The following is a 25,993-nucleotide window of genomic DNA, read 5'->3' as shown; positions in this document are numbered from 1 at the left end:
GAGTCAGAAGTGGGACTCCCTTCTTTAGATATACTTAAGGTGCCCAAAATTTCAGTAATATCCATCCAGTGAGCTAATATATTATTCAAAGATAGTGAATAAGTTATTATTATTTGGGAGAAGGGCTTCTTTTCCCATAAAGTCACATGATTTGAAAATATTTTTGTTCCAGAAGTATGACTGCCCTAAGAATTTTGTGAGATTCCCCAGTAACCTTCCACTACTTTTTTTCATTTTTCCTTAACTCGAGTTGAAGTGTTACCTACAATTAAAACCAAAAAATAAAACTTAAATTAAAAAATCCTTGACTAAAACACACATACGCACACAAACCCACATACACATTTGTTACCATAAGATGGGATTTACAAATCCCCCTATCTGACCAATACATTACAGCACATCTTCCCAACTGAATAGGTTACAGGCATACTGCAATAATGATCTCAGCCTTCAATCTAACTTTCTGTTTGAGCCATGACATAAAACATGCTGGGAAGCACTATTACAAAATAACCAAAAATAAGGGTCTAAAGGTATACTTTAAGTGAATAAAGTTCTGAGGAAAAGAGCATGTCAAGCAGGCCTCTAGAAAAATCCTATATAATAAAAGGCTAATACGCAAATCGCTGAATGGCAGAACAATGTTCCATGGGGAGTGGGCCTAAACGGTCAGTCAGATATCTCCGAAGGGCTCCTGGACTGCGAGAGGGCGCAGGCAGGCTGAGAACCCTCCCCCAGTGCACCGGGCCTCTAGAAATAATATAATTCTATCTAGCTTTTATACAACACTTTTATATTTTTTTAAATATCCACAGTATTGTACAGCTAAGTAAAGAAAACAGGATAAGATAAGTGTCCTAAATTACCACTGTGTGGTATCTACACCAAGTAGGTATCCTGTAGTTACAGAGGAACTGGGAGTTCCTAGCAAGTCCAGGAAGAAAAAAACATATACACAGAGAATCCAATCTCTCTCATTATAGACTACTGAAAAAGATTTTTTTTTATTTATAAAATATTCACCTTCTGTGTGTTTGCCCATGAAATATTTCTTCTAGTTAGCCACATGCACTCTTAGAATGTTTTCTAAAATAACGCCCAGGTGCTTCCTTTAATTCAACTGAAGACATTCTGCCAAACAATTTTTTAAATAATGGAGTTGACATAGCCTAATTTTTTTTAAAAGGGTACAATTATATCTTTTTTGTAAATCATTTTACTTTATCTTTATTTTTAGTTTCTTAAATATGTTTTTATAGATTTCAGAAACAGGAAGGGAGAGGGAGAGAGGGATAAAAACATCAATGATGCCCTAACCGGTTTGTCTCAGTGGATAGAGCGTCGGCCTGCGGGACTGAAAGGTCCCAGGTTCGATTCAGGTCAGGGGCATGTACCTTGGTTGCAGGCACATCCCCAGTGGGGGGTGTGCAGGAGGCAGCTGATCGATGTTTCTAACTCTATCCCCCTATCTTCCTCTCTGTGAAAAATCAATAAAATATTTTTTTTAAAAAAAAAATCAATGATGAGAGACAACCATTGATCGTCTGCCTCCTGCATGCCCTCTACCAGGACGGAACCGCAAGCCAGGCATGCACCCCACCCGGAAGAAATCATGACCTCGTGGTTCATAGGTCCACGCTCAAGCACTGAGCCACAGCATATCTTAAAGGATCATACATTCTGTGAAAGCATCAAGATCAAGCAAAGCCAAAAAAGGGATGATTTTCCCTATGTTTCTGATGCTGAATTTTACTTGTCTTGTTTGCCTCTATGTGCAAATTCTGTGACTTGTTTTCACTAACAGTATCCTGTTTCCATAGGAAAGTGCAGTTTGTTAGTTAACATTAATTACTTCCTATAACTAAGGTTGATATTCTGTAATATTCACATTAACACTCACTGTAATTCTGGATAACAACACAGTACAATGATAATCGTTAATGGACATCCACTATGGTGAAACCTGAATGGACAATCAGCTAACACAGATTGGCAATAGACTTCCTCCTTCCTGTTTTTACACTCCTAACCAAGGAGACAATGCTTCCTGTTGACTTTGTGCTACTTGTTAAAATGCAAAATATGAGAAATGGAAACATCCAATACATAAAAATGTATCTGTCTTCTAGGATAACAAACTGAATTGCTAAATAAAATTTAATTTTAAAAACAAACCATTAAACAGATTAATGAATGCAGATGTAGACTAATTCCCCATAAGATTTTAGAAAATTAAACAAGAATATTAAATTGTCTAAAGTAGATCTAATGTGCAGTTTGCCTAGTAGCTTAAGAGATGATCTATATATTCTACCGAAGTCCTTTGCAGGAGTATTAATCTACAATTAAAGGAGAAATTCTCTTAAGAATTGACTTTACAGCAAAACAACAGTTAAAAACAAACAAAAAAACCCACTATTCACCACGGAAAATAAAACAGAAAATTAACCAATATTTATATACCCATTACTTTAGTGACAAACTTTCACAAAACAGAAAGTACAAAAGATGAGACAAATTAATAAAAAAGGACTTCAAAACACCATTCAGTCCAATAAAGAGCAGATGAAAAACAATATGAGGCCTTAGAAGATATAACCAACCTCATAAAGAGAGAGAAATGAATAAAACTGAGTCCTAATGAAAAAGAATCTGCTTTTTTAGGGTGAAAATTAATCACATATAAAGCCACAAATAAAATCTCAATGAATTCCAAAGAACAGAAATAATACAGATTAATCTAGCTATAATGTAATAAAACTAAAAATTATTAGCAAAATTTTAAAAATAAAAAAACCCTTCACATCTGGAATTTTTTTAAAAGCCTATTTAAAAAATTGTTGTTGGATCCCCTGGACAGAGTCACTCAACTGGTTGGAGTGTCACCCCATGCACGAAAGGTTGCCAGTTTACTCCAAGTCAAGGCACATACCTGGGTTGCAGGTTGGATTTCCAATCGAGGTGGGTACAGAAGGCAACCCACTGATGTTTACCTGTCTCTCTCCCCTTCCTTCCTCCCTCCCTCCCTCCTTCCCTCTCACCTCTTTCCTCTCTCTAAGCATGTCCTCAGGTGAGGATTTTTTTTAAAACTGTTGGATAAAAGGAAAATACAAAAATAAAATAGCAGAATTTCTTTAAAATTCAAATTAAAAAACATGTCAGAATATGTGAAATAAAGCTAGCGTAATCATCAGAGGAAAACTTATAGCATTAAATAATTACATCAATAAAATAAATGAACCAAATACAAAATACAAAAACCTAGAAAAGAATAAAATAAATCATTAAAGATAAATGCAGTACGGAATGTCTTAGAAAACAGAAAATTAATGGAATAAATACATTTAAAAATCAACAAAACAAAACTACAAACCAATCTCACTTACATCAATGCAAAAAAAACCCCAAAAAACTTTAAAAGCAAATTCCCTTTCAGAGTCCAACAGCACACTAAAAGAACAATTCATCATTACCAAATGGGATTTATTCTATGAATACAGAAACAATTCAATAATAGGAAATGCATTAATAAACTCAATCACAGAAGGCAAAGAAGAAAAATTGCATGACCATCTCCACAGATGCAGAAAATACATCTGAAAAAAATTCAGTAGTCTTTCATGTTAAAAACACTAAATAAAATAGGTATTAAAGGATATTTCCTCAGCAAAACAAAATATAAATACCTCAGCCCAAACACCAGAGTCCTCTTTAATAAGGAAACACTAACAGCTTTCCTGTTAAAGTCAGGAAAAAGATAAAGATGCCATCTCAACTACTGTGTAGCAATTAAGCTATGAAGTTAAACTAGACAAAGCAATCTACAGTGTAAGAAGTGGAAAGGAAGAAATAAAGTTATTTCTAAATACAGATTATGCAATTACATTTCTGGAGACCCATAGGAACCAATGGGAAAAAATTACTACAGGTAAGAAAATTTAATAAAAGGCTAAAAAAAATAAACAACGATAATAAATATTCATATATATAAGCAAAAAACAATTAGAAGACATAATGTAAGAAAAGATCCAATTAAAAATAACAACAAAAAATACACAAAATCTTATGAAATTCTAAAATTTATTTGTGGAAAATCAACTCTCCTAAAAGACATAACATGCTCTTAGATATGAAGACTGCATCATCAAGAGGTCTGTTCCCCCTAATTATTTATAAATTTAACTCAATACAATAAAGTATTATGAGAATTTGTCTAGAGCAAGACAAGTTTATTAAGCTCATTTGGAAGAACAAGGAAGGTCATCAAGAAACCATGACAGAAAAAATACAAAACGGACACCATCCAGAACCATAGGAAGGAAGGCTGGCTGTGTGGAAATTCTACAATTAGAAGGAAAGAGAAAAGCATACTGAGACTCAGAGGAGGTGCGGAAGTAAAGTGCAGAGGTCCGGAGGCGCACACGGAAAGGGCTGGCAACTGAGGACATGGTTGTCTTTTTCAATCGGGAGGGAGTCTCAAGCTCCCGACTGCTCTGAACTCTAGTTCTGGGCGAGTCTCTAGGGACCCAGACTCATATGGGGAGAAACTGGACTGTCTGGCATCGGGTGGAACTCAAGGGTGGCTTTCTCTCAGAGGCGCCTGCAGCAATTACCGGGACACTGAGACCTGGGGCCTCTTAGGGCAGGGCTGAGGATCAGGCATAGCTGTTTGCTCCGCCCTGTTGATTTCCTGAGACCGTGCCCCACCCAAACTGTGCACAGAGGCTTTTGCATATGAATGACCTGGCCCTTTGCAATCTGAAAATTACCTCACAAACTGCAGCTGGGTCAGAGAGACCCAGAACATCCAAAAGAAGGCCCAAGGCCCCACAGCAGCTTACACTGCTTCACAGCTGGGCCTCATCTGGGCACCTCCAAACCCCAAACAAAGAAGAGGAATCTGCAGATCTCTCTGTAGCTCCTACGGCGTAGCCTTAGGCAGAGGCTAAATTAGCACCTCCTTAGAGATCTAAGAGCCAGTGTACCCAGTGGTCAGAGTAGGACCATCCAGATTACAACTCCTCAGATCCATAAGGGACACACTCAGGGGGCAGACTCAGTGAGCACTAAAGCCCCACTGAAGCAAGTCTTGCCCCAGAAGGGTGTCTCCAGCACAGAAGTTCTCCCACCATAGACACAGCTGATTCTCACAGCCAATTGGCCTGAAGGTCAATTCCTCCAAGTGATACCTACCACAATCAAGGCTTAACGACAACAAGACTGTGCACACAGCCCACAAAAGGGTGCACCAAGAGTGTCCACCTCAGGTAATTGGGGAGGCTGAGCCACTGGGCCCTATAGGACACCTAGCACACAAAGCCACTCTATCAACACAGGGAAGCAGCCAAAATGAGGAGACAAAAAAAAACAGATCACAAATGAAAGAAATGGAGGAAAGCAAACTACTGGATATAGAGTTCAAAACCACAGTTATAAGGTTAGTCAAGAATCTTCTAGAAACCACTGATAAATTTAGTGAGACCCTCCATAAATCTAGTGAGACCCTCGAGGATATGAAAAAGGACCAACTAGAAATTAAGCATACACTGACTGAAATAAAGAATATTATACAGAGATCCAGCGGCAGAGTAGAGGATCCCAAGAATCAAGTCAAAGATTTGAAATACGAAGAAGAAAAACAACCAACCGGAAAAGCAAAAAGAAAAAAGAATCCAAAAATATGAAGATGGTGTAAGGAGCCTCTGGAACAACTTCAAGCGTACCAACATCCGAATTATAGGGGTGCCAGCAGAAGAGAGAGAGCAAGATATTGAAAACCTATTTGAAGAAATAACGACAGAAAACTTCCCCTACCTAGTGAAAGAAATAGACTTACAAGTCCAGGAAGCGCAGAGAACCCCAAACAAAAGGAATCCAAAGAGGACCACAACAAGACACATCATAATTAAAATGCCAAGAGCAAAAGACAAAGAGAGAATCTTAAAAGCAGCAAGAGAAAGACAGTCAGTTACCTACAAGGGAGTACCCATACGACTGTCAGCTGATTTCTCAACAGAAACCATGCAGGCCAGAAGGGAGAGGCAAGAAATATTCAAAGTGATGAATACCAAGCACCTACAACCAAGATTACTTTACCCAGCAAAGCTATCATTCAGAATTGAAGGTCAGATAAAGAGCTTCACAGATAAGAAAAAGCTAAAGGAGTTCATCACCACCAAACCATTATTATATGAAATGCTGAAAGGTATCCTTTAAGAAGAGGAAGAAGAAGAAAAAGGTAAAGATAAAAATTATGAACAACAAATACATATCTATCAACAAATGAATCTAAAAATCAAGTGAATAAATAATCTGATGAACAGAATACACTGGTGAATATGATAGAATCAGGGGCATAGAAAGGGAGTGGACTGACAATTCTAGGGGGGAAAGGGGTGTGGGGGGTGCGGGAAGAGACTGGAAAAAAATCATACACCTATGGATGAGGACAGTGGTGGGGGGGGTAAGGGCAGAGAGTGGGGTGGGAACCGGGTGGAGGGGAGCTATGGGGTGGGGGTGGGGGGGAGGAACAACTGTAATAATCTGCACAATAAAGATTTAATTAGAAAAAAAAAAGAAACCATGACAAAAAGATGAGCAATGGGGTGAGGGTAACCCTACTAGATATAGGGTATAATACAACAAAACCTCTATAATTAAAAGCAGGGACTAGCATGCAAATAGACATATAGACAATGAATAGAACAGAAAAACCAAAGATAGACCCACTGCATATGAAAATTTAATAAACGATAATGAGAGCATTTCAAATCAATGTGAAAGTAATCTACTTATTGTGTTAGGACAGCTGGATTGCCATATTTCATAAAAATAAAACTGGAGCCATTCATCACCACTACACCCCAGGAAAATTCAAAAAGGTACAGAAATATAAAAGTAAAAAAATAAAACCATACAAGTACCAAAAGAAAATGTGGGTAGGTTCCCCTATAACCTGGTAATATGGAAAACTTTGCTGTGACTCAAAATCCAGAAGCAAAAAGGGGAAAGACTGATGAATATTTTGTTGATAAAAATGAAAAACTTTTGCATGGCCAAAAAAAAAGAGGGTGGGGGTAAGCATCATAAAAGATAAAGTAAAAAAAAAAAAAGAAAGAAAAGCTTGCAACAAGAAAAATCGTGAAAATCTTTTAAATGGACAAAAGTGATTACTGAGTGTTCCATCTAGCACAGTGGATCTCAACCTTTCTAATGCCGCGACCCTTTTAATACAGTTCCTCATGTTGTGGTGATCCCCAACCATAAAATTATTTTTGTTGCTACTTCATAACTGTAATTTTGCTACTGTTATGAATCGTCATGTAAATATCTGATATGCAGGATGTATTTTCATTGTTGCAAATTGAACATAATTAAAGCATAGTGATTAATCACAAAAACAGTATGTAATTATATATGTGTTTTCCGATGGTCTTAGGCGACCCCTGTGAAAGGGTCGTTCGACCCCCAAAGGGGTCGCGACCCACAGGTTGAGAACCGCTGGTCTAGCATATCCTTCTAGGTCAGTAGTCAGCAAACCGCGGCTCACGAGCCACATGCGGCTCTTTGGCCCTTTGAGTGTGGCTCTTCCACAAAATACCACATGCGGGCGCGCACGTACAGTGCAAAGTTGACTTAAAACTTTAAGTAAAGTTTATTAAGTTAATTTTAGGGAACGTTGTGGAGTGAAAGAAGATATAGTGTCGAGGATTGAGAAAGGTATGTTGAGATGGTTTGGGCATATAGAGAGGATGAACGAAAGCAGATAGAAGGAAACAAGTATACAAGACGAGTGTGGATGGGAGAGTTGGAAGGGGTTGACCTCAGCGAACGTACCTCAATCAGATTGAGGACGTTTTTAGCAAAGGGCAGCTTAGGAGTATCCTAATTAAGTTAATAACAATGTACCTACCTATATAGTTTAAGTTTAAAAAACTTGGCTCTCAAAAGAAATTTCAATCGTTGTACTGTTGATATTTGGCTCTGTTGACTAATGAGTTCGCCGACCATTGCTATAGGTTATCTGTGCCTTTCATTATCTTTGGGCTATTTTACAACTCTATAAATTATAGAAAACTGATGTGTTATTCTTTTCTATAGAAATACAAACATTTTGGCCTATGGAATGAAATTATTACCCTGGTGATACTGACTAATTATGTGCCTATTACAAATCTATTTCAGCATTCCCAAATGTCTATATTGTTTTTTGCCATTACCTTTGAAAGAGTTGTAACATCTTATGGGTTACCTCATTAATTAATAAGTTAAAAAAAATCTTAGGCATGCATTAATTTTATATTTGTATGAGGGTCATGATTTTCCTTTTTTGAAAATTATCTTTTAATAGTTTTGTAGGTTTCACTAAGATGCCCAGCAGATTCACCTGACAGAGCCAAGAAACTGCATTGCTAGAGAATTGCACCTCATGGACTACTTAAGCTTAGGCACTTGGCTCCCAGAAGTAAAACCCAAGTGGCAATATACATTTAACTTTACTGACTATTTCTCTGAGGGGTTTTTTCCCTCTCTACAGATTGTATGTTTTGGCTTGGTTTCTAAGAATGTGGTTTTATGGTTTGACCATTTATTTAATGATCCCTCTACATCAGGGGTGGGGAACCTTTTTTCTGCCAAGGGCCATTTGGATATTTATGACATCATTCATGGGCCATACAAAATTATCAACTTAAAAAATAGCCTGCTATATTTGGTCAAACATTTAATTAACTCATCCCTAATGCCTTGGCAGGGCCAGACCAAATGATTTCTTGGGCCTTATATGGCCTTCGGGCCAGATGTTCCCCACCTCTGCTCTACATGGATGACAGAGATCTCTTGGATAAAAGATAAAAGACACTTTGGTTTGTTAATCTTTTTTGTTTGTCTTTTTGTCTATCTTGAGCTCAAATCAGTTAAGAATTTCATAACTACCAAGAACAGGTCTTTGATATCTGAACAAATGAGGTTGTTATTTTTTTTTTAAATCTTTACAACTCATGTCTCTTGACCTGTGGGTGAAATGAAAAAAAAAACACACAAAGCTATAATGCTCTGTATCAGTAACTCAGAAAGACTTTTACCTCTTATTGTGTGTGACAAATCAAGTAACTTATCTCTAGAGGGTATTAGTAATTTAGATTTTAAAGTCTCTTAGTTAAAAGAACTGTTCTGACTGGCTTATTGGTTAAAAAAAAAAAAAAGTACGCATATGACTGGCCGGAGGTCAATTCCCGGTCAGGGCACTTGCCCAGGTTAACGGCTTCATCCCTAGTGTGGGGCGTACAGGAAGCAGCCAGTCAATGATTCTGTCTCATCACTAATGTTTCTCTCTCTCTCCCTCTACTTTCCTCTCTGAAGTCAATAAAAATATATTTTTTAAGTATGCATATAAATGGAATATTTATAAAATTCCCAGAAAATAAGAAAATTGATCTTCTAATACCTTAAATATGCTAGACTTTAAAAAAATAATTCTTCGTACAGGAATTAAGAAACATTTTAAAAATCCAACTTCACATAACTAAAGATTAAAAGTGTAAATTTGTGTTCAACTAAGTTGAATCATTATCCTGACAAACTTTTTATTTGAACAGGTATTAAAGACAATTTCCCAGATTTTTAGGTAACTTAAAACCTTGACATTAAATTAAGAATCTTAGAAGGCTGATTACTAAGCATAATTAAGTTTATATACTTTTGCTTCTTATTTTTATACTAGAGGCCCGATGTACGAAATTCATGCAAGGGGCTCTCGGCCCCCGGCCACCAACCATGGCGGCTGCCTCTGCCTCAGCCCCCACCACTGAGGCTTCATCCAGAAGGTCATCGGAAGGATGTCCGGAAGGACATCAGTCTAATTAGCATATTATGCTTTTATTACTATAGATACTATAGAGAAGCTACAGTTTGGGATATATTGAGAGTTCATATTTGCCACTTTAAGAACATGTAAATGGGATGTTTGTGTTTGTAGAAAGTTGAATTATGTAGCTCATGAGTTTTGCTAGTCTGATAAAATGTTTGTGTACAACAGACATTTCTCAATGTTCTATCTCAGTGTTTCAATGTGAATATAAATTAGTTACTTTGGTTAAAAGTTTAAATCATTACCAGTGGTTAAAATTATACTAGGAAAAATAGTGACAGAGAAAGGCAATTGTGTGTGTGCTTTTGTTTTTCAAGGAAAAAGTAGTTCTGTCCTAAAACAGTCATTCTCAATTTTTTAAATCTCTTTTACACTCTCAAAACTTATTAAGAATTCCTAAAATCTTTTTTATTCATGTGGATTATAACTATCAATATTTACATTAAAAACTAAAACTGAGATTTTTTTTAAAAAAAATTATTGATTCATTCATTTGAAAGCATTATTTGAAAATAGTTCCACTCTCACAGATCTCTAAGAAAGAGCCAGTGATCTAAAGCAAACTGTTTATTTCAGAATATTAAAGAATACAATAAAGGACAAAATATGGAAAATGAATTGTATTTGCCTTGGTTTACAATACCGGAGTCATTTCAATAGTTGCAGAGAAAGGATCTGACAAAATTCAACACTCTTTCATAATAAAAATACTCAACAAACTAGAAGAGAAGGGAACTTCCTCAACCTGATAAGTAGCATCTATGAAATTCCCACAGCAGTGTATAAGAGTGCCCGTTGTTCCACATTCCAATCAAACAGTCCAATATCAAGGTAGTTTAATGTTGTAGTTTCAATTTGCATTTTTCTAACAACTATTGATGTTAAGCATTTTTTCATATGCTTATTTGCCCTCTGTGTACCTTTTATTGTGATATATCTGTTCAAATCAGTTTCCTATTTTTAATAAGGTTTTCTTATGTCTTAAAGACTTATACATTCTGGACTCCATTTTTTTAAATCAGATATGTGATTTGCAAACATTTTTCTCGCCATTTGTGGCTTGTCTTTTCATTCCCTTAGGAGTCTCTTTGAAAACCAGATATTCTCAATTTTGATGAAACACAATTAATTAATTTTTCTTTTATGTATTATGATTTTAGAATAGTATCTAAGAAATCTTTGCCAAACCCAGATTTTCTCCTATGGTTTCTAAGAGTTTTATAGTTTTATATTTTATATTTGAAATGCATTTTGAGTTAATTTTTAAATATGATGCAAAGTTCATTATTTTATATATGGATATCCAATTATTCCACCACCATTATTTTAAAAAACTATCTTTTTCTAATTAATTACCTTTGCATCTTTGTCAAAAATTAACTGACTACCCCTAGCCGGTTTGGCTCAGTTGATAGAGCATCCACTTGCGGACTGAAGGGTCCCGGGTTCAATTAGGGTAAAGGGCACGTACCTCGGTTGCAGGCTCCTCTCCGGCCCAGGCCCTGGTCAGGGCACGTGCTGGAGGCAACAAATTGATGTGTTTCTCTCGCATTGATATTTCTGTCTTTCCCTCTCTCTTTCACTCTCTCTAAAAATCAATAGAAAAATATCCTCAGATGAGAATTTAAGAAAAATTAACTGACCAATCATCTGAATCTATTTATGGAGTCTCCATTCAGTTTCTACTTGTCTATCTTGATGCTAGTTCTATATACTGCCTTGATTACTCTAGCTTTATAGTAAGTCTTTCAACCAGGCAGTATACATCTTCCAACTCTGCTGGGGGTTGTTGTTGTTTTCCATGTTACTTAGGCTATTCTAGATCCTTCGCATGTCCTTGTGAACTTTAGAATCAGCTTGTCAATTTGTATACACGCATACAAAAAAAATTCTCCTCGGATTTTTATTGCAATTTCCTTGAATCTAAAGACCAATTTGGAGAAAACTGACATCTTAACAATATTGAGTCTTCTGATACATGAATACAGCATATGTGTGCATTTATGTATTTAGGTCCTCTTTAGTTTCGACCAGCAACATTTTGTAGTTTTCATGTACAAGTCTTCCACATCTTTTGTCAGATTTATAAGTATTTCATATTTTTTATTGTATCGGTTTTGAATTTGAATTTCATTGTTCCTTGCTAGCATATAGAAACACAACTGGTTTTTGCACATTAATATTGTATCCTACATCCTTGTTAAATTCACTTATCAGTTCCAGTAGCATTTCTAGATTGTATATGATTTTCTCTATAAATGATCACATTGTCTAATCTACTTTTTGTCTTATTATACTGGCAAAGACCTTTAGCACAGTACTGAATGAAAGTGGTGCGAATGAACAACCTCGCTTCAGTCTAGTCCTCCATCATTAAGTACAATGTTAGTTATAAGTTTTTCATAGATGCCCTTTTTCAGGCTGAGAATTTCCAACCCTTGTTTCTGATGGGTTTTATCAAAAATGAATGTTAAATTTCTAGATGCTTTCTCTGCTTCTACAAATTTTCTTTTTTTAGCTTAATATGGTGAATTACATTGATTGGTTTTTCAAATGTTAAGCCAACGTGCTTTCTTGAAATAAATCCCATTTGATTACAATGTATTATTCTTTCTATATATTGCTGGATTTAACTTGCTAAAATTTTGTTTAGAGTATTTTCATCTGTGTTTATATTGGTCCAGAGTTTCCTTTTCTAGAACTGTCTCTCTTTAGTTTTGGTATCAGGTTAATGTTGACTTCAAAATGAATTGAGAAATAGTCCCTCCTCTTCCATTTTTCTGGAAGAATTTTAATAGAATTGGTATCAATTTTTCTTTAAATGTAAAATTCACCAGTAAAGCCATTTGGGCCCGGATGGCTTGGAGGGAAGGTTTTATTTTTTCTTAATATATTTTATTGATTTTTTACAGAGAGGAAGGGAGAAGGATAGAGAGTTAGAAACATTCATGAGAATGAAACATCGATCAGCTGCCTCCTGAATACCCCCTACTGGGGATGTGCCTGCAACCAAGGTACATGCCCTTGACCGGAATCGAACCTGGGACTCTTCAGTCCACAGGCCGACGCTCTAGCCCAGTGATGGCAAACCTATGACACGCGTGTCAGAGGTGACACGCGAACTCATTTTTTGGTTGATCTTTCTTTGTTAAATGGCATTTAAATATATAAAATAAATATCAAAAATATAAATCTTTGTTTTACTATGGTTGCAAATACCAAAAAATTTCTATATGTGACATGGCACCAGAGTTAAGTTAGGGTTTTTCAAAATGCTGACACGCCAAGCTCAAAAGGTTCGCCATCACTGCTCTAGCCACTGAGCCAAACTGGTCAGGGCTGGGGGAAGGTTTTATACAGCAAATTCAACTTATTTAATTGATATAGGTCTATTCGGTAATTTATTCTTAAGTGAGCTTTGTTTTTTAAGTTTTTATTGACTTTTAGAGAGAGCGGAAGAGAGAGGGAGAAAGAGAAACAGAAACATCAATGTGATAGAATACTGGTCGGTTGCCTCTCATACACAACCTGACCAGGGAGTGAACCCACAACTTGGACATGTGCCCTGAGCGGGAATCAAACCGGCAACCTTTCAATGCATGGGACATGCTCAACCAACTGAGACACACCAGCCAGGCTTAAGTGAACTGTGATGGTTTGCATCTCTCAAGGAATGTCTTCCAAGTTATCAAATGTACTGACATGAAGTTGTTCATAATATTCCCTTATTCTCTTTTTTAATATCTGTAGAATCTGTAGTGATGTAATCTCTCTCATTCCTGACATTCCTATTGGGAATTTGTAATTCTTGATCACTGGTATCTTCTCATTTTCTTCCCTAAAGTTTCATCAATTTTACTGACCTCAAAGACCCAGGTTTCGGTATCAATGATTTTCTCAAATGTTTTTTTTTTATTTTCTGTTTCACTGATTTCCACTCTAATGTTTATCATCTCCTTTCTTTGGCTTTTTTGGATTTCATTTGCTCTTCTTTTTCTAGGACAGGTGTTCAGTGCTTAAATTTCTCTCTAAGTATTGCTTTAGTTGTATCACACAAATTCCAATATGTTGCATTTTCATTTTATTCAATTCAAAATACTAATTTCTCTTCTGATTTCTTCTTTCACCCATGGGTTATTTAGATTGTTATTCAGTGTCCAAATATTTGGGGATATTCCAGAGTTTTCTATGATTGACTTCTAATTTAATTCCACTGTGGTCAAATAACCATATTATATGCAAGGCACTGTGAAGAGTGTATACATGCTTTTCATTTAATCATCTGGCTTCCCCCACAAAGCCAAATCTATAAAAAAAAAAAAAATGAATAAAGAAAAGGTCAGGCTAAAAAAGTCTGCCACAGAGAAAAATAAGAACAACATAAGCCGCCCTGGCTGGTTTGGCTCAGTGGATAGAGCGTCGGACTGAGGGGTCCCAGGTTCGATTCCGGTCGGGGGCATGTGCCTTGGTTGCGGGTTGTGCAGGAGGCGGCTGATCGATGTTTCTCTCTCATCGATGTTTCTGACTCTCTATCTCTCTCCCTTCCTCTCTGTAAAAAAATCAATAAAATATATTAAAAAAAAAAAAAGAACAACATAAGCCTACAGGCCAGATAAGTAGGAAATAACAACAAAAATTAATCTTAATGCTGAAATATTTATGAATTAATTTATGTCTAAGATTTGCTTCAAAATAAGCCAGAGTAGGGGAGAATGGATAGGAGGAAAAATCAAAGGAGACTGGCTACAAACCCAGCTGGTGTGGCTCAGTGATTGAGCATTGACCCAGGAACCAAGAGGTTGCTGGTTCGATCCCCAGTCATGGTACATGCCTGGGTTGCAGGCTCAATCCCAGTGGGAGCCATGCAGGAGGCAGCCAATCGATGATTTCCTCTCATCAATGTTTCTATCTCCTTATCCTTCTCCCTTTACCTCCCTCTAAAAATCAATAAAAATATATTTTAAAAAACAAGAGACCGGACACTTGAACTGAAGGAAGATGATGGGTTCATGGTGCTTCATTACACTATTTTACTTTTAAGACATTTCAATTTTACCATAATAAAAGATTTGTTACAATTTAATATCAGTACTTCACTCAGAAAAACCTAGGTGAAAACAGTAGTCGCTCAAATGCTGTTCAAGAAAAAGAACTGGTAGCAGCGGCTTCTATGTGTGTGGAGAGAGCTTATAAATGAGAGATGACAAGTGTATAAATAGAATAAGTATGAGTCACTGGAGTTAGTCAAAGAAAAGAGCGTGGGCTTCAACTGAGTGAGCAGGTGACACAATTGTCCAGCAAAACAGAACAGAGTAACATACAAATATAAATATTCTATTTGTGACACAAAAGTTTCTCAATATACTTCAAAATTTCCTTCTCAGTTAATTTCATCTTTTTTTCACGGATACTGCCTCGCACACTTCCCCAAGATGAAGCATTTCCTTCATAACCAACACTGTTTTCAAAAATGGGCTGCTGTGTTAACTATACCACATAATGTATTCTTTCAGTTTCACCAGGCAATAAAGAAAACAAAGCTTCCTTTTAAGGTGTGATTTCTTCTTTCATTGCCAGATGTAGTTTTATGAAAAGAATGAAGTTGGAAAATTAAGGAAATGCACTAACCATGCTGATCATATCACAGGAAGAACATCATGAGAACAAAATGTACCGGGTGCCGGCCATCCCAGTGAGCTCGGTGTTGGGGATACAGCAGTGAATACACAAGTCCCCGATGTCCTGGCCTTTCTGGGCATCTAAACCTCCACCCCTACCCAGGCCATGAAGAAGGAAACGGAGGTCCAGAAAGGTTACATGCTTCCTGCCCGTGACTGCACACTTTGTGATGGGATGAGGGCAAAACCCAGGTCTCCGGACACACTCGCAGCGCAAGGTGCGCTTGCATTATGACTTGAACCGGTTTCACTTTACATTACATCCACGGGTCCACAAATCATAGGTCCACGCCACTTCTAGCAAATGCATCCCGAAGAAAACAATCATGATAAAGCACAACCCGCCCTAGGCCCCCGAAGGGAGTCATCACTTCACTGCCATCGCTGCAAAAGACGAAGCCTTGCATGTAAAAGGCTCTTAGTCTTGACGAGGGTGCCTAACCTCATCGAATAGATCGGTACCGTGTCCGGCTGAATATTCTACTATTAGGGCAGCAGGGAGCCCGTCTGGAATAGTCCCTACCTGGTAACTATTTTTAAAAGGTATCCTTTTGTAAAAAATAAATAAATAAATAAACGGAAAATGTCATGCAAAATTAATGACACTTCCGTAAATAAGTAAGAGCGTGGCCGGGTGAACCCACGGTCACCGCAGCGCGTGCCCGAGCACCGGCTCCTCCTCTCTAGCCCACGCGCCCTCGCGCCCACTCCGGGGTGAGGGTGCCGGCGTCTCCCGCTCCATTTCAACGCTCCCCCGCCCGGGGCAGCCGGCCGCCGGGGTTCCCAGCAGCGCGCGCCTCCGCGCATCAGTCACGCCCGCCAGCAGAGGTGAACCTTCGCTCCCGGCCCGCCCGCGCCCTCAGCCGGGCAGGCCCGAGGGCAAACGCAGGGCGGCAAACGCAAGACGACCCCGCGGCTCGCAGGGTCCGAGGCACCGCGGCAGCCACACCCACCGCCTGCGCGGTCACAGCTCCCGCGGCTGAGGCCCGCCGCGCCTGCAGGTGCAGCCGCCAGTTCGGCCCCGCCCCAGCCGGGCCGGGGTCCCAGACCTCCGCCTGCGCGCGCACCACCTGTCTGTCGGGCGATCCGCCCCGCTCCTGACGAGAGGCCGGCGGGGGCCGCTCGGGGTCCCGCGGGGATGAGAGCTTTACCGGAGAGTGGGCCCCACGCAGGCGGTGTCGGTGCTCTCGATCTCCTGCAAGATGCGCTCATGCTCTGGGACGTTGCCTATCCCCTCGCCGCTCTCCGCCATCTTGGCTGGCAGCTGGGGAGCCGGCAAGGCGCGCCCCCGGGCGGGCGGCGGGAGCTAGCGGCGCGCGGCCCGAGCGCAAGGGGCGGGGCAAGGGCGGGGCGGGCGCGGGGACGGGGGCGCGCGTGCGCACCGCCCAGCTGGGGATCCGCGCACCGGCACGTTCCCCAGGCCACCAGGCTTCGCGGACGGCGAGGACGGGAGGCGGGTGCCCTCGCGCTCAGCCCCGCCACTTGCCCCAGTGGCGGTCTGCCACCAGCCCGCCTGTAACACAGTTAACCTATATCCTTGTTCTCTGTGTGCCAGACCCGCTGCTGCGGCAAGTAGTCACCCTCAACCTGCAGGAAAAGCGACGGAAAAGTTTAACCAGGAGACCTGATGGGCTCTGGGCGGTGGAGAGTCAGAAAAGGGAAAAACGTGCACTCATGAAAAGCAAAACTGTGTTCGGGCATAATGTTTATTTTAGGAATGACCCGGGAAAATGCCAGCGGAGACCAGGACGGCCGCTCTGGGTGGATTTACGTCCCTGCCCACCGGAAGTTGGCCGAGGCCACTCAACTTGGAAGTAAATTATAAGCGCCAGGAAAATTAAATGACGGAGAACTGCGACACTTGATGGCAAAGATGCAAGAGAGGCCCAGGGGCAATGCTTGATTTCCTTTCCTGCCAAAGTCCTTGAATCCGAGTGCCCCCGTTGCTGGGATGAGGATGGTGGAAGTCTTTGAGAGGAGAGGTCATCGGAGAGACAGGAGAAGAGAGAGGCAGGTGGCTTGCGCGGAGGTACTGGGGTCCAAGAGTCCTGTTTAATGACGTTTGTGGGACGCTGAGTAAACCAGTTGGTCATGACTAAAGCAGAGACGGAGGAAGCTCAATCAGGAAGAGTGCACACCTAGCCCTGAAGGACAACTGTTTTCTGGCCTCCATTAATCCAGGGCGCTGAACTTCCCTTTGAGGCAACGAAGCCCTTTACTATCATCCAGCTGGGTAACGCAGCCCCGTCAGTGAGCTTTTCCCAGAAGCCTATCTCATCCTCCTCCCGACAAAACTCCTGGGAGGTGGTATATTGTATAACAGTTAAAAGCATGAGCTCTGAAGACAGGCATCCTCAATGTAATTCCTTGCATCTTCACCTCACTTCACAGCAGGGTGACTTTGGGCAAGAACCTAATCTCTTTATATTCCAGTCTCCCCATCTGTAAATGACACTAGATGCAACTATGCACATTTATCCATTCCACCAACAACTGTTTTAAGAGTTTGCACTTGTTTTGATGGGTTCCTTTTTATACATTTGGGAATTTTATTTGTTTTTGTACACTTGGCACCCAGGAAACCAAAATACCACTGACTCAGCACATGCAGGCTTGGGAGACCAAGGAAGCGCTACTATTGCCAGCTGCTCACTGTACCAGAAACCCCATCCCAAGCCTGTTTCCATGGTCTTGATGGCACAGAAGAATTCAGATCATTTCTGAGAAAAACCACTTTTTTTTTTTGAGCTGCAAGAATATGCAGAAACAAACAAAAATCTCTTCCCAAGTTCACCAACAGTCACACCATGTTAAGGTCCTTACCTTCAGAGAGACCTTTTTTTTTTTAATTTTGCAATTCCCGATAGTTCCTCATAGAGTTCTGCACGTAGCTAAGAGAAAGCTGGAAGGGTTTTAAAACCAGACAATACTGAAGCTCTGAAGTCATTGGAAAGAGGTCAAGATGGGTTGGAAAGGAGCATTCCAAACAGGTCTGAGCATAAGGCAAGAGTTTGACTAATCTGTAATTGGTAACAATTAGAAAGTAGGACAATATCAAATTGTAAAAAGTTAATTTCCTCACACTTGTTCTTTACACATTGACATTAAATATATATCATGTAATGTGGCTGTATTCAGTAACCTTAATAGAAATCTGTAGCACTAATAGAAAATATTGCCTCAAATTCCCTGATGCCCACTTTAATAAAGAGCTTCAATGCAAGAAACAATATTTAAAGACTTCTGTCAGAAGATATCAACTTCATCCATTCCTCCGCTTATTTAAAATTTTACCCTTGGGTCAAGCCAAATCCCTCTATCCCAGTGTTTTGGCCCTTCCTGCCACTGATTTTTATTTAGTAAAAAACAAATTTTTTTTCTTAGCTGATTGCCTTTCCAATTACTGGGGCACCATCGCCTGGTGTTAGCACATCTGAATTGCAGGTTCAGCTCTTGAGAGAGCAAAATAAACTGTTTGAAAATTGAAACTGAAACACAAGAAATGAAGACAAATTTTGTACCTTGCTATAAAGAGAATAGAAAGCCAGTTGCCTCTGCAGGAAATGGCAGACTACCCTAGCTAAGTTGATGTGCACGGCCAAAATTCATGGCTCTGAAGAGGAAAGCAAGGTGAGAAGAGTGGGGCATATGGCACAGGGCAGCTTCTTATTTGGCACCTGTCTCCTGACGGGGCATTCCTTCCCTGAGCACTCATTACCCAGACCACGCCCCCTTCTCTTCACCAGTCCTGCCACCATCTGTCCAGCTCCAGATGCCCCTGTGCTGGGAAGCCGGCCCTGCTCATGCACTCCTCACTCCTAGCCTGTTTCAACACCTACCCATAGAGATTGCCTCACCAGAAGCAGCAGTATTTTCCCTGCAACTCAAGAAGGGAGGAAGTCCATATACCACTTCTCCTTCTGAAGCAGCTTTTACTGGTTCCCTTTGTGACTTCTGACAGTTCTGTTAGTACCTGAAGATTTTTGCTAAGATTAAAGCTGACTGTCCTAAATAACTGTGTAAATTTTAACCATGGACATAGATATAACAAATGTGTCCCCCCCAAAAAAAAGCCTGTTCTAAAGTGATACATTCCTAAAGGCTCTAAAATTAAGAATTTCAGCTATAGGCCAAAATGAAAGCCATAATGGCTATTGAGCACTATTTGCTAAGCCCTAAGACCTTTATATTATCTAATTTAGTCTTTGCTAATTGAATTAGTACTTTAATTGGTAATTAAGTTAGTAGTAGTTTTACTAAAATCTAATTTAAATCCTGTGGGGTTGGTACTTTTACTATCTCCGATTCAATCTGAAGGAACTGAGACTTACAGAAAGTAAGTCACTTGTCCAAAGCCACACAGCAGTGGGTTGGAGAAGATGGACCTATTAACCAGTTCCTGTTTTTCTCTTTAGTTAAAAAGTGAGCCAAGAAGAATGTTCCGAAGTTGTTTTACCCGAGGAATAGCTGACTTAATCAGTCTGGTCGGAGGAGGTTGGACAGTAGGAGGGCACACACGGGCAGACTGCACCTGCGTGTTGAGTTCTTTTTCAGGCAGTGGGTGCTGACTTCCAGAGATCCACCCCAAATCTCTCCACAGGACTCTGGCAGGGGAAAGACACACCGGGAGGACTGGCAAGGCAGGAGATGTATTCTGTGTCCAGTATGAAATGAACCAGTGAATTAAAGATTTCACCTGCCAATTAACTCTTAGGCATGAAGTCGCTTGTCTTCAGACTAATAACCAACCTTGGGAAAGCCCTTCCCTAAGAAGGAGGCTGTCGAAGGCAGCTGCCCTGGCATTTAACTGCTTGGGTTGGAATTCCAACTCATCTTTTACTAGATGTTGGACCTTTGGAGAGTTACTTAACTTTTGTAAGCCTCAGTTTCTTCAAATATGAATTAGGGACAATAATAGTTCTTGGTGCACCAAGCTGTGTGGTGATTAAAGGAGGTAATATATGTGTAATGTTTAGCCCAGAGCTCAATCAACATTAGCACTGAAGACTAGGATTATTAGGCACTTATTATTAAACCAGGAAGCCCAGAATTTAGCTTCCTCTTGATAAAATAAAAATAAAACCAACACATAAATGTTCTTTTTTTAATCATTAACAAAATATCCTAACTTTGTGTTAAGGTTCTCTGAACCCGAACCTCATTTTTGCTGCATGCTCAACTGATAGAAACTGCCTGAAATTTGTTTTCTATTGTGGAGGAGGAAATGGGTCCATGCCTTTGGGTTAGACCAGGGGTGGGCAAACTTTTTGACTCGAGGGCCACAATGGGTTCTTAAATTGGACGGGAGGGCCGGAACAAAAGCATGGATGGAGTGTTTGTGTGAACTAATATAAATTCAAAGTAAACATCATTACATAAAAGGGTATGGTCTTTTTTTTTTTTAGTTTTATTCATTTCAAACGGGCCGTATCCGGCCCGCGGGCCGTAGTTTGCCCATGGCTGGGTTAGACTCTTGGTTCCTGATCCACTTTAGTGAACCTCCCAGATCTTGCTTCTAAGTCAAGCACCTCTTTGTTGTCATTGGAAGTAGTGCTTATCCTTTGAGGCACATGTGGTGGTAAATAAATCACGGGTCTGTCTCCATGACCAGGCACAGAAACAGTGTCTGTATTGTTTACTACCCAGCCCAGCTAATAGCTGTTAAATGAATGATCTACATGCAGATACTTCTGACGTTAAGCTCAATGTTGCAAACACATGTTTCATGAGGTAGGGTGCAACTCTACAGAAAGATTCCCTTCCCCATTCCTGGAAACCCTGTAGCTGACTTCCTGATCTTAAGCTTCTCAACACTGCTAATATCCTTCAGATGTTTCCTAAATGGTTTCAGAGCGCTCATTGTATAATTGTAAAACTGTGCCAAAATGTAAAGTACAGGCAGTCTTTATACATTGACGCTAATACTAGTAAGCTAACCCTTTCTGCGACCTTTTAGCCACTCTTTGGGGATGTCTTGACAGCCGCACTCCTCGGCTTCTGCCTTGTTGGTGCAGTGACACCAAGTGGCCACACTCTGCAAGTGCAAAAGAGTATCAGCAGAGTCCAGGGCAGGCCTGGGAGGACTCCTGCTGTAAAACTATATCCAGGAATCTGTTGTCCCACAAAGATCCAGATCCCACGGTGGAGAACAATAAAAGGAAATTTGAAATTGAAGCCAAATAAATTCAGTTTCTCTTAAATATGAGCCAGTCTCAGAGAAGTTCAAATATAATTAGCCCTGGATCTGTTTATTCAGCAACCATTCCGTTGAATGATTGCTTTTGTGGCAGGCGCAGTGCTAAGCTCAGACAGGAATGGCTCATTTTTGTGGGACCTATGCAGTTGCATTGGCTTAATGCTGTGGGAGCTTGTTTACATCAATATTCTAAAGTATATATTTATTAAAGTATACTGGAATATATTTCCCAGATGTAAATTAGGCATAATAATGAGAGCTAATATTTATTAAGCATCTACTATATACTAGGCAGGTGCTGTGCTAAGCTTTTCATATACATTAACCATTTGAGATAAGTTTTATTGTAATTCCCATTTCAGAGTTTCAGAAACCAAGGCCCAAATCAAATAACTTAATAAAACCTAGGCCATTGATCTTAACCAATATACTTAGTGAAATATGATTTAATAGAAATCTTACATGTTTGAAGATATAAAGAGCAAGAGCATTTTAGAACATCCACAGTTGAATCTGACCAGTCATATTTTTTAGTATGTCATCCTAAAATGTTATTGTGTATACAGTTTAGGTTGTTAGTTGCTTTTTTCTTTTTTAAATAAATGTTTTCTGTCATTTCCTAAAGGTATGTTATCTTCATTCCTAAAAACATTAAAGTCAAAGAAATAACAATATCCTGTTTGCCCTTAAACTGGTAAAACTTCATGGTCAGCTTTTGGAAAAGTGCCCGAGAGAGTCTGTGAATACAAGTGTAAAACAATCATGTTATCATGAAACAATTACAAAAATTTCTTCTGGTACGTCATCTGTACAATTCCCTTTTCCTCCTATTTTCCCCACCATCTGCAGGGCTTTCTTTGGATATGTCCCCTTTCTCTACCTCCTACTAACTTCACATGCCCTTCAATGTGTCCATGCTTATCTTGGGCCCAGCTATAGCAACAAGACACACTGCAACTTTTGAACCCAAATTGGTTTAGATATGCTGTAGTTTTGGAACATCCTGTAACTAAGAAGCTAACAATACCCCTGCAGGACTCCAAGTGGCATAATGGCTACATCCAGGTTGGTCTGGATTCATTGGAGAGCAGGTCACATGGGTGAGGCCTGGCAGCAGGAAGTTGTAAGGTAAATCTGATAACTATTATGAACACTGCTACTGCCCTGTCCTAATCCCATAGCTGCCATGACTAATTTATCAGAATCACTCTCAGCATGGGATTCAGACAGCCACTACCAATGCATTGGAATTGGTGTGCTAGGTGAGACCTATTGACCATCCTTATTCAAAGAAGTTGGTAATGTTAAATGAAACTGGTACCAACAGTTTTCTTTAGTGGAGTTCCAAACGGCCATGAAGCTTACAGGGACAGCCCCGTAAAGGGAGGACCTGATAAGGAACTGAATGCTTCTAGGCCAAATGGAGGAACTGGAGTAAAAAATTAGAAAACCTAAAGAAAATGAGAAAATCCAATGGAAATTAGCATACCGTGGTAACGCTATGAAAACAGTGATGCCCAGGGCGAAAGGATTAGAGCAGCAAAACTAACTCCAGACCTCACCTGCTAGTGAGTTTCAGCCTACCAACAGGCTGACAGCCAGGAGATTTTGAATGGCCAAAGCAGAGCCATGCTAGTACAATGCAAGCACTAGTAGTAGGCCTTTCTTCATATTTCTCCCTTTTAAATTCATTCACCATCTATATGGCTAATATCCAGTTCCACTGTCCACCCTGGAATGTTACTCCTCAATTCAATTGCTATAGCTGCCTGTGGTGTCTTTAATGGGTATTTTATTGGCAACATAAATAAACCAGTGGGCCCCCCCAGGTGGTGGTGACAGGGCAGCACCTGGGAAAAATATGTGAGCAGTCTCCACCCTTGAGGGTGATGCTGGGACAGTGCTGCGACTGCAGATCTACACTGATTTTTTTCTCTAGGAAAACCGGGTAAAGATTGGGGATATTTGCCCTAAGAACAGAGGTTAGAGCAGATCCAAGAGCCTTATAGGAAGTCAGGTCTAATGCCAGAGAAAGACTGGCTGATAGTTCCAGGGGTGGAAGAAGTCTGTAGATACTGGCCAGAGTGTGGGACCAGGGGAGAGATGAAGAGGGTCCGGGGTTGAGGGCAAGGCTCTGAAGCAGCCATGGCAGCAGAGGCCAAAGTAACTAACACACGTGCAGGCGCCTTTCACCCCCTACTCTTGTTTCTCTTTAGACTTCTGACTTAGCCATCAGGCAATGCACACATTTTAGAAGGTGCTGGTATCGTATAAAATATGTTCCATGTGAAAAAAAATTGAGTTTCCCGTTAGTAAAAAGCTCTGGTTTCTTCCACCTTTGAATCAGGACATTAAAATTACTTGCCCTTCTCCACATGATGCTCAAAAAAATAAAGGTATAAAGAATAGTTATAATGGAGTTGTAAGGATTTTGCAACTGACCTACATATTGATAATCCAAGAAACAACCAATATATATCAAAGCCTCCCATGCCTACAACACTACCCTAGGCCTTTGGAAGAGATTCAAAATATACTTAATGCAAAATCAAATTTGAATACTTGGTAGAAATATCTTCAGATTTAAACTGGTGAATTTCAAAGCACCTGGCCCTGGGACCTTTCTGAGAATGAAGAGAGACAACACCCCCTGAAAAAAAAAATCTTTTCACTTAATCTACAAATATTAGCCAACAAATATTTATTGACTGTCATGCTCACATTCAGTGATTGCCATCCCATTCTCACACAGATAGATACAGGCAGACAGGCAGAAAGAACTGAATGTTAAAAGGTGTCCTTCTAATACAAAGAAACATTGCTATTATTTCAAATCCTGTTCTTGAACTCTGCAAATAAATCCCCATATTACCAAAGAAGCTATTTTTAAGTCTTAAGTGTAAATTAAAAAATACATATCTGAGCGGTCACCAGATACTTGATCAGAAACAATACAAATAAATAGTCTGCATTTTTTTCTACAACTCACATCCACCAAACATAAATTGGTTTCATTGACATGTCTAATGTGTTTTCCATCCTTTTCACTAAGAAATAGTTTAGAGAAAACAATGGCAACTTCATAGAAATGAGATGGAATATCTATTTGGAGATGGCATGAGGCCCTTTTTGATCACTTGAAAGTCACTTCTATTTTATAAACTTGTTGTGATGAATCAGGAAACAAATATAATGCCCCCAAAAAGTGGATTACTTATTTATTGTAATTTCTCTAAGGATAAGGAAACTTTGAGATTAGGTGCACACAGAATTGTAACTATTTCTTAAAACTATTTTTTTATTCTGTTATAGAGAAACGTGTAAAAAGAAGTGAATAAGACTACCTTATTGCCACTAAGGAAGAAACAATAAATTATATAGGAGTCCTACCTTAACGTAGCTTCAATGGGTAGCTCGAAGGACTGAATCTCAGCCAGGACATTCTCGTAGGTTTGATCTGAGTCTTCTTCCAACATTGCTCCACATACCCCTGATTTTCCAGTTGCAGACATCAGATTTCGAGTGCAATACAGTTGTAATTTATAAAAGAAAAGTAGTTTTCCATATAATTATCATAAGGGTTCTCTGTTCAGCCAGAGTAGCCGCAAAACTGAGCTCACTGTCTGACTTCATGCTATCAAAAGCCCTGCTTCCAAGAATGTTGCACAGCTGTTGCTGTCCTGTCTCTACTTATAACATTTTACTTATTATTAACCTTGACACAGTTCAGAAAGTTCCTGCCTGATGCTTGCTATATTTACTCACTTGTTTTCAAAGATAGTAACTACACACTTGGTTGAAATCAAAACCATTATACTATAAAAAGTTATTAAATGCAGTGGACTCGTTAGGGCACATATTTTGGGGGGGGGGGCACATATTTTAATATTAGAGGCCCAGTGCACGAAATTCATGCACTCGGCGGGGGGGGGGGCGGTGTCCCTCAGCCCAGCCTGCGCCCTCTCACAGTCTGGGAGCACTTGGGGGCCTAAGCCAGCAGTTGGACATCCTTAGTGCTGCCACGGAGGTGGGAGAGGCCCTAGCCACTGCCACTGTGCTCACCAGCCATGATCCCGGCTTCTGGCTGAGCAGTGCTCCCCCTGTGGAAGTGCACTGACCACCAGGGGGCAGCTCCTGCATTGAGCATCTGCCCCCTGGTGGTCGGTGCACGTCATAGTGACCAGTCATTCTGCCGTTCGGTCAACTTGCATATTAGCCTTTTATCATATAGGATCATTTTTGCTACTT

General features: G+C 39.9%; 1 protein-coding gene across 2 annotated transcripts in view; it reads right to left on the bottom strand.

Moving 5' to 3' along the window:
* Window positions 1-25,391, bottom strand: part of EXOC6 (exocyst complex component 6) — a 150,216-nt gene extending 124,825 nt beyond the window's left edge. The window contains exon 1 of one of the 2 annotated variants that reach the window (XM_081104336.1): window positions 25,136-25,391. In XM_081104336.1, the coding sequence (XP_080960462.1) occupies window positions 25,136-25,257 (122 nt within the window). In that variant the 5' untranslated portion in view covers window positions 25,258-25,391. Of the gene's footprint in view, window positions 1-16,700; window positions 16,828-25,135 lie in introns of those variants that run through there. The other variant, XM_081104337.1, reaches the window with a different exon arrangement.
* Window positions 25,392-25,993: the final 602 nt, after the last annotated feature.

Source organism: Myotis nattereri, assembly GCF_964212035.1.
Source record: "Myotis nattereri genome assembly, chromosome: 13".
NCBI lineage: Eukaryota > Metazoa > Chordata > Mammalia > Chiroptera > Vespertilionidae > Myotis > Myotis nattereri.
Note: the sequence above shows the minus strand (reverse complement) of the source record. Positions and strands in the feature narration are given on the sequence as shown.